Source organism: Chenopodium album, chromosome 19 (genome assembly GCF_948465745.1).
Source record: "Chenopodium album chromosome 19, dcCheAlbu1.1, whole genome shotgun sequence".
In the NCBI taxonomy this organism is placed as follows: Eukaryota; Viridiplantae; Streptophyta; class Magnoliopsida; order Caryophyllales; family Amaranthaceae; genus Chenopodium; species Chenopodium album.
In genome coordinates, this window is record NC_137852.1 from 1,711,243 (window position 1) to 1,718,900 (window position 7,658).

General features: G+C 37.2%; 2 protein-coding genes across 3 annotated transcripts; one reads left to right on the forward strand and one right to left on the reverse strand.

Moving 5' to 3' along the window:
- Positions 1-301: 301 nt before the first annotated feature.
- LOC145594937 (uncharacterized) lies at positions 302-3,559 on the forward strand. 2 transcript variants are annotated; one of them, XR_014102890.1, is made up of 4 exons: positions 302-823; positions 2,119-2,188; positions 2,256-2,346; positions 3,299-3,559. XR_014102890.1 is itself a non-coding variant. In XM_081651288.1 (3 exons), the coding sequence occupies exons 1-3, from the start codon at positions 476-478 to the stop codon at positions 2,291-2,293; spliced, it is 456 nt and encodes a 151-aa protein (XP_081507414.1). In that variant the 5' UTR covers positions 302-475; the 3' UTR covers positions 2,294-2,540. The 2 variants fall into 2 exon arrangements, 1 of the variants encoding a protein (XP_081507414.1); XM_081651288.1 differs by lacking the exon at positions 3,299-3,559 and having other exon boundaries at positions 2,256-2,540.
- Positions 3,560-6,302, reverse strand: LOC145594936 (staphylococcal-like nuclease CAN1). Its single transcript, XM_081651286.1, has 9 exons — positions 5,974-6,302; positions 5,830-5,885; positions 5,165-5,279; positions 4,952-5,062; positions 4,680-4,867; positions 4,548-4,604; positions 4,305-4,464; positions 4,027-4,095; positions 3,560-3,938 (listed from the first exon to the last, which is right to left on the reverse strand). The coding sequence occupies exons 1-9, from the start codon at positions 6,139-6,141 to the stop codon at positions 3,840-3,842; spliced, it is 1,023 nt and encodes a 340-aa protein (XP_081507412.1). The 5' UTR covers positions 6,142-6,302; the 3' UTR covers positions 3,560-3,839.
- Between the last annotated feature and the right edge of the window lie 1,356 nt (positions 6,303-7,658).

Here is a 7,658-nt window from a genome sequence, read left to right on the forward strand (position 1 = left end):
TAAATCAATTTTAAAAGACTCAAATATGATAATCCCAATCGAATTAACCCTATCAAACATAACATAAACAACATGTTTTGCCAACTTTTCCAATCAATCAACCAGAAAATATGGATATCCTATTTTTTTTTTTCTCATGTTCTTATTACCCACAATCTGGCCCAAATCAATTTTCTAAATTGGGCCTACTATTATGTTCAAATTCCTTGAATGAAAAAATCGGCCCAAATTTTTTACAACTCACTGAGTTAAAACAAATCGACTCGCACTTGCACTCGCACCTCAATGAAATTCTTGCAAAATTCTCTCATCTCATTCAACAACAAACCTTCAAGAGACCAAATCTTTCCACCATGAAAACCAGATAACATTACACCCCATTTTAATTACACTAATTAATCTCCCATTTATCCCATAAAAATCACATCTTTATTCATAATCTTCCCTTAATTCATTGAATTTCTCTCTCCTCCAAATGGGTAAATCACTACCTTCAACAACAGGATTAAAGAACTTTGCCAGAATTATAACTTCTGAAAGAATCACCCCTCCAAAACAAGTCAAACCCAGATCACCAAATCACAACAAAACATCTGTCTCAACTTCACAGACACAACCCCGAGTTGACTCGCTCAAACTCGGGCTGAAAATGGACAACTCGGTGAGTCGAACTCGGGTTCCTTTGTCGGAGGTGGTTGTGGATTGTGCGAGGCGGTGGTTTCAAGACACTCTTAAGGAGGCTAAAAATGGGGATGCTACAATGCAGGTTTTGGTGGGTCAGATGTATAACAGTGGTTATGGTGTTCGAAAGGATACTGAGAAGGTAATTGGAAATTGGAAGTACTTGTATTTTTTTTTCTATTTATTTATTTATTTATTTATGCAATTCAATTTTGTGGGAAATTGATATCACAGTGTATGTTGGTGTGTTATAATTATTGTTGAATTAGTTAGCGGTTTTATTATTCATGTGTGTGAGGATGATCAATCTTGGTTGAAAATGTTGGCATGTTTGGGAAATGTGATGCAATAATAGTACGATTTTGATTTGTCAATTGTGAAAATGTTTTTTGGGTTATGGAATTATGTGGATTGATACTTAATACTTAGATTGAAAATTTGATATTGACATAGACTTTGGAAGGAATGTAGACCATACATGGTTGATTGGTTGTGTATATATGTGTTTAAGTTGGATTTTGATGTTTGAGTGGGAAAATTTATATTGTATTATGGTTTGCAAGCAATACTCATTAAGCGCATACTAGCTTAAAGAAAAAGAAGCTTTCTTGTTTGTGATATGTTGGTTGTCTTAGCCTTCCTCTTTGGTTGTAAGATTAGGTGTTTGGCTGAATTTAAGTGATATTGGGATTGATATGAAAGAGGATTTTTGCTAGGCAAGCCATTTGGGGAATAGAAATGGGACAGGAGTTTGCTGATTTTGCTCAAGCAAGAGAACTAGCTCAAAGTTGGTTGCTAGAAGGCTTAGAACTTGTCATTGCAAAATTCCATTCAATGCTAGGCTAAATCAAGAATCATATTGGTTTTATGTATATGAAGGGAAAATGCTTTTATCACACTTTCTAGTTTCTACAGTCTATGCTACAATGCTACAGAGTTTTTTTTGCGCACCATAAGGCCTCCCCTTTCTCGGGTCAAAAAAAAAAAAGGCCTCCCCTTTCCTTTATGCGAGGAGGGATTCATATGGAAGGTGGGTGTTAGTGTGTTACTCCAAAGGTGTGACCTTGTTCTGACAATTTTAAATTCTGAAAGAAGCCTTGAACTTCAAGGTACTTGATCAGTATGCTATAACTTATGTTGGTATGGTTTTTTCACTTAACATGCCATTTACAGATTTTACACGAACCTCTCTTGTGCTATGTTAACCAGGAGGAGTGTGAGGTGCACCCCTCACATCATTCTTCCTTTTCTAGATCTGCTTATCAGCATATTTGCACAAAAGTGTGCTTTGTATGTGTGATACATACACCTCTGCCTCGTTCAGAAAATCTTGTTAGTGCCGACTGTTTTAGTGCTTAAGATTTTAGTTAAAAGGTGAAAAATGTGTTATAGCATCTGGTAGTGTGACCAATAACTTGCTTTACTCATGTAATCCAGGGGCATAATTGGATTAATATAGCTTCCAAAGGAAGGTCTTCTGCGTGGAAAGTTAGCAATAAACAGCCAGGTTTGTCTTGTTCCAAATTTCAGCTTAGATTTGAAGTTTATCATTGCTTATATCTTCCTTCTTATAGGGTACAATGTAAGTGACTCAGAGTCTCAGGATCTCTAAGACACCAGAAGCAACATGTAATACTATGATACAGGCAGAAGGAGGATCCAATTGTGAGTTGTTTTTGTATTTGTTTTTCAATCTAGACACTGTAGTACCAAAAGTAGCCATGTATATCAGTATATGTATGTTGTCATTTGTTTATATGGCCATGAAGGCAATGTTTTCTTTAGTATATGAGGAACATATTTGATGATATATGGCCTTTTACAAGTCGATGTTACATTTTTTCACAAGGTATTGAATATTTACATTTGCTTGGTAATGTTTCCTATCCCTCAAGTAAATGCTGTGAATTCAAGTGAATGTATTGAAGCATATGCGTTGGCTAAATCATGATTATGAATAGCATTTACATTTAGTGGAGAAATGTAGGTCGAGTCAACATGACATAGTAGCTTGGTTGTCTTGAGACCATTTTTCTTGTCCTATCTAAAATTGCAGTTTTGTTGACTGCTTTCTCAAGCTGCCTGACCACATTAATCAGCTGAAAGCGAAATAAAAAGTGGGCCAAAACGCATTTGCCACACAAACATGGCCATCCATTGCTAATATTTACACTTGCATGTGATGATATGACAATATACAAAGAATGCATCATTTTAGTACATAATTTTGTTGTGCTCCATTTGAGATAGCTTTTGAATTTTTCTGCTTGTAAGTTAATGGTTAGTGTGTTTTTGTGGTCCTCGCAGAAAAGAAAAAAGAAATATGCCATTTCTCCCCTCTCTTTCTGTCTATGTATTGGACTTAGAATAAGTCAGCCTTAAATCAACCTAGTCGGTCATAAGTACATGTATCCTCTTAATAACAATGATGTGATAGACTACATTTTACGACATTAAGGTGGGGAGGACTTGAGCCACTGAACAGGATTCACAGGATCATACTACTCAGAGATTGTGCTTTGTGCATTTCTGGGGTTCCGTTGCAATTAGACTAATTTCACATTCGTGTTTCACTACATTGCATGTTGAACCAATTTGTGCCAATTGTTTCTTGCAGTTGCTCGAGGACCTTTTCATATTCCAAGCATTCTTATCAGGTTCCGATATTTATTTACTCACTGTTTTACTGCTCCTAAGTACTTTACTCTTATTGGCTTTCTTAAGCATTCAAACATATAAAATTTCCAAATCTATGGGATATCAAAGGTACATGCCTATAAATCTTACAACTGGCTTTTAAAGAAAACTTTTCATTAACCACTTGTTGCTGGGATGAGAAGATGGTCACCCTTCTTACTGGTATTGCAATATTTGGTCATTGTTTCATATAACACCGTATATATGTAGATTATGAAGTATGTAATTTACTGATAGAAATGGTAAGTTTGTTGGCCGGAAGTTTTAATTTCCTTGTATTGATACTGCTAAAATACAGGAGTAATTGATAAACATATACACTGATGTACAATATACATACTATTCAACAAAACCAATGTTGTACAACATTAATGCTTTTCTGATTATTTCTGTCTTCATTCAGATTGCTTCCATTGAAGCTGAGTATTTGTAATTTGATTATCACTTTCACTGTGTTTAATCTATCTTCCTTCACGTCGATCTTTTCTCCATTCCCATGGCTCCTCTGGATTTTTCGAAGCCCATAGCCCTACCCTCTTAGCACGTGCTTCTTTCTCCCACTGTATCAATCATCATTATGTACAATTTTAGTGTAAGAATTTGGATACAAGCAGAGTAAATTGACAATATGATGTTTTTTTTTCTTACATTAGCTAGCTCTGCACGGCGGTCATAGGCTGCGTAGTGCCATGCTAATCCCTTCTTCAGCATCACTTCCTGATATGAGGGTGACATATTAGTTTCAAAGGGACAGATTTACGATAATTGGGTAATCGATAATTTTGGAAGTTAAAAAGAACAAAGCTATGGAATAATATTAGAACTAAGATCAATGAGCACACTAATATCACAATCCGAAGACTGAGACATAGCTTTCCATGAAAGGGTTATTAGCTTTACAAGACAATGGCAAGGGAGTGAAGTACCTGTGCAAATATGCCATTGCAGTAGATGTCCCCAACATAACGACCATAACGGTCTTCTTCATAAACGAGAACCCTTAAGCTCTTTCCTTGTACAAGATTTGCCAGCTCCTCTTTCGCCTGCTTCCCATACGGCATTGCACTCTCAGGTGCATCTATTCCCCTGAATTCTTTTCATAAGCATTACAAAATTGGTAGATGAAACTTGAGTTTGTACTAAGGGAATTTTATCATGATTTACAGTACCTCAATCGAATTCGGTACTTTTTGGCTAGAACCTCCTCATTTTGAACGGGAATAACCCTGTGACAAAGAAAAAATTCATGAATTTCCTATGTTTTGAGCTGCGATGACAATTAGATAAAGATCTGGAAGTACCTGTAATTCTGATCGATTATTTTCTTATGGAGTGCATCGGCCTTGGGATAGTTTTTCTGAGCACGTGCCTTTGCTCTTTCAATCGCTGCAACCTGCACTTCTTTAGGAACTGAAGATGACTCTCGAGGATCTGCAGTACTTACATATACAGTTACAGTATCTCCGTCTGCTACTGCCTTTACATCCACCTGTGTCCATCCATTTACTTCTATTTTCAGGTTAAATCTTTCTGCATTATCAGTTCGGAGCAAGAGCAAAAGAAAGTTTCTCACCGGTAAAGTATGGAGCTCGTACTTCACCCCACCAGGGTAAGCAGATGGCGCTCCAGTAGGGAGATCAACTAATGTATGAGGATGAGGCAGGTTGTAGAAGGCAAGTAAGCCCTGCTCAAATAGTATTTACCCCTAATTAGAATTATTTTCTTGTATGCTGTCTCATTTCGCTAACACATGCTTATAAGAAATCCTTGGGGCGGTGGAGCTTACCTCCACATCTGCCTTCTGGTGTCCTTTCAAGGTCGCAGTGACGAGCCTTGCTGTTTCCTCTGGGGTTCTTGGTGGGGGCTTGGCCTCCTTCCATGCTTGCAGAAGTTTTCTGTACCTAAAAGATTTAATCTCATATGAATTATATACCTTCCCACTTTTTTAATAGAGAAATTTTATGGACAACTTCCCAGATTTTTAGGCCTAGTATACTATAGTATCATAATGAACTAGTATGAGACAGTTTCACCCAAGACTGCTCGTGTGCTGTTATCAATGCGAATGTGGCCAGTATTTTGGGTAGGGGGCTGGGGGAGGGAGACATTGGTAGCAGAATTGTGGAATTTGATTATGCTCAATGGTATTGAATTTTATCATGGGAAAGAGCTGATCAACTTTCCCTTGAAATTCGACTACATTGCAGAAATGACAATCTCCTTAGAAGTATATTCTCTAAAACTATTGTCTAGTTAGAGTAAAGCTGTGTACATCCCAACGTATGAGTCTTGGTACGTCGATTAGATATTAGTCTGGATCAAGATTAGGAAAATACAGTGCTTATTTCTTGTAGACTCTGTTTGACTTTTTCTGATCAAATCTGAAGTACTGAAGCATCTGAATTTTAGAATTAAGTTAAACAGCTTATGCAGTTGGATGGTGGTACTCACCAATTAGACTGAGCTTTCTTCGACGATACAACATGCTTACCGAGCCCTTCCGGTACCTGAAAATTAAAACATCAACATCAAACCAACCACTATTTTTTTTTCATCCTAGATGAATTGAATTGAATTTTCTTGATGATCCCATACCTGGGATGTGGCCTCAAAGTGGAGGAGATCTTGCGCGAGGGCTGAGACTCCGACACTTTGGGTAGGAACCCCGTGGCCGTGGTGGCCGTGGCTGTGGCCGTGCGGATGCGAGTCTGTGGTTGCAGGCTGACAGCAATTCTTGTAGAGAAATCTCAAGGCGTTTCCCATTCTTGGTTTTCTTAATGAGGTAGCTAATGCTTCTGTTTTTGGTGAAAGAGAGGAAGAAAGAAAGAAAAAAAGCGAGAGAAGAATTTTGTGGGGAAAGGAAAGGAATAAGAGGGTGACAGATATGATTGGTTGGTTGTTAGGATATTTTATATTTCTGTTACATTTTACAAATAGTTTGCCCCCATTAAATTCAATGAGTATATACTATGCAGGACATGGGGAGAGACGTTGTGACATTGGAGAGCGTCGGCGTTATAACTTAGGGACGGTTTTTTATTTATTTATTTATTTTTATATACGCCGTATTGAATTGGAAAGGTACACGAAATATAATGAATGAAGGGATGATTAATGGTTTATGGCACTATATATAGAATTGTATCTTTCAGGATTTGGTAGATCTTTTACCTTAAGTCTTTGATCTGTTTATCCAACTCTAGGGAGTTTTAGGACCACAGCTCATAGATTTTTGTTTAATTGTGAAAAAGTTCTGGTTTTTTTAGATTGGATGAGGCTAAATATCTACTCGTAATAATTACTAGTTACCTTATAGGCTTATATGGACTATGTTTTTTTTTTTTTTTTTTTCTTCAATAGCCCCACTTAACTCATACGTTACGATGTATGTGTTTGTGCACTCGTGTGCTAAATTGCTAATTATACTCCGTAATGTCATAATATTGGCCTTTAAACAGCATAATTTAGATTTAATGGAATTCTAATCCGACTCGTTTGACATGTCTAATACCTGTCTAGGCGTTTCCCACACCAAAACCTCACCCCAGCCAAAAAAAGGTTATTGGTGCATCTATCTACCGTAAATTAGAGATAAGAACATTGGATAACTTATACAACTTAGCTGGTGCAGTTGATTATTCTACAAGTTTACTAATAGAATATAATTAGTAGCACATACATAACGTCGGCAAACCACTTTTCTTGCATAGTCGTATAATGTTAACGCGTAATCAAGCAAGCGTATGTCGACGCTGAACCAGCCTACAATTTACAAGGTCAATTAATGGGTTAATGTTGACTTAACCTTTACATTAATGCATTTTTTTAATTGTAGAGTTATATTAGCCTTCTAAAACTTTCTTCTCCTCCTAGTCCTTCCTCTTACACTACTACACAACCTGATAGCGCGGTAGCAGAGCTGGTGCCGAGACTGAATGTCTGTGCTGCTATGCATGCTGCAGCCTGTCGGTAGTGGTGGACTGGTGGTTGTATTGGCTTCACATGACCGTCCTGGCCTCCCGTTATAAGGGGAGCATTGTTGGGAAACTAAAGAATTTCTGCTCATGGCATCTCCTATGATATTGATGACAAGCCTTGTTTTAGCATTCATGTGCAGTAGCATGGAGTACTAACTGGACTATTATATTTTATGTTCAATGATTTAGAACGTCATTTTAAAAGATACGTTTCTATTTGCTCACTTATTTTGGAAATAATTACGGAGTAGATTTCGGCAATTCAGTTTTCTTGGACTGTCAAATGGTTTGTAATAGGGATTA

Bases quoted from the DNA above. Each gene is read 5' to 3' on its own strand.
- LOC145594937 (XM_081651288.1), top strand. From the start codon at position 476: ATGGGTAAATCACTACCTTCAACAACAGGATTAAAGAACTTTGCCAGA. The intron at 824-2,118 runs GTAATTGGAAAT...CATGTAATCCAG, and splicing joins TTCGAAAGGATACTGAGAAG to GGGCATAATTGGATTAATAT. The intron at 2,189-2,255 runs GTTTGTCTTGTT...TCCTTCTTATAG, and splicing joins AGTTAGCAATAAACAGCCAG to GGTACAATGTAAGTGACTCA.
- LOC145594936 (XM_081651286.1), bottom strand. From the start codon at position 6,141: ATGGGAAACGCCTTGAGATTTCTCTACAAGAATTGCTGTCAGCCTGCA. The intron at 4,605-4,679 runs GTACTTCCAGAT...TCTTTGTCACAG, and splicing joins ATAATCGATCAGAATTACAG to GGTTATTCCCGTTCAAAATG. The intron at 4,465-4,547 runs GTACTGTAAATC...AAAAGAATTCAG, and splicing joins AAGTACCGAATTCGATTGAG to GGGAATAGATGCACCTGAGA.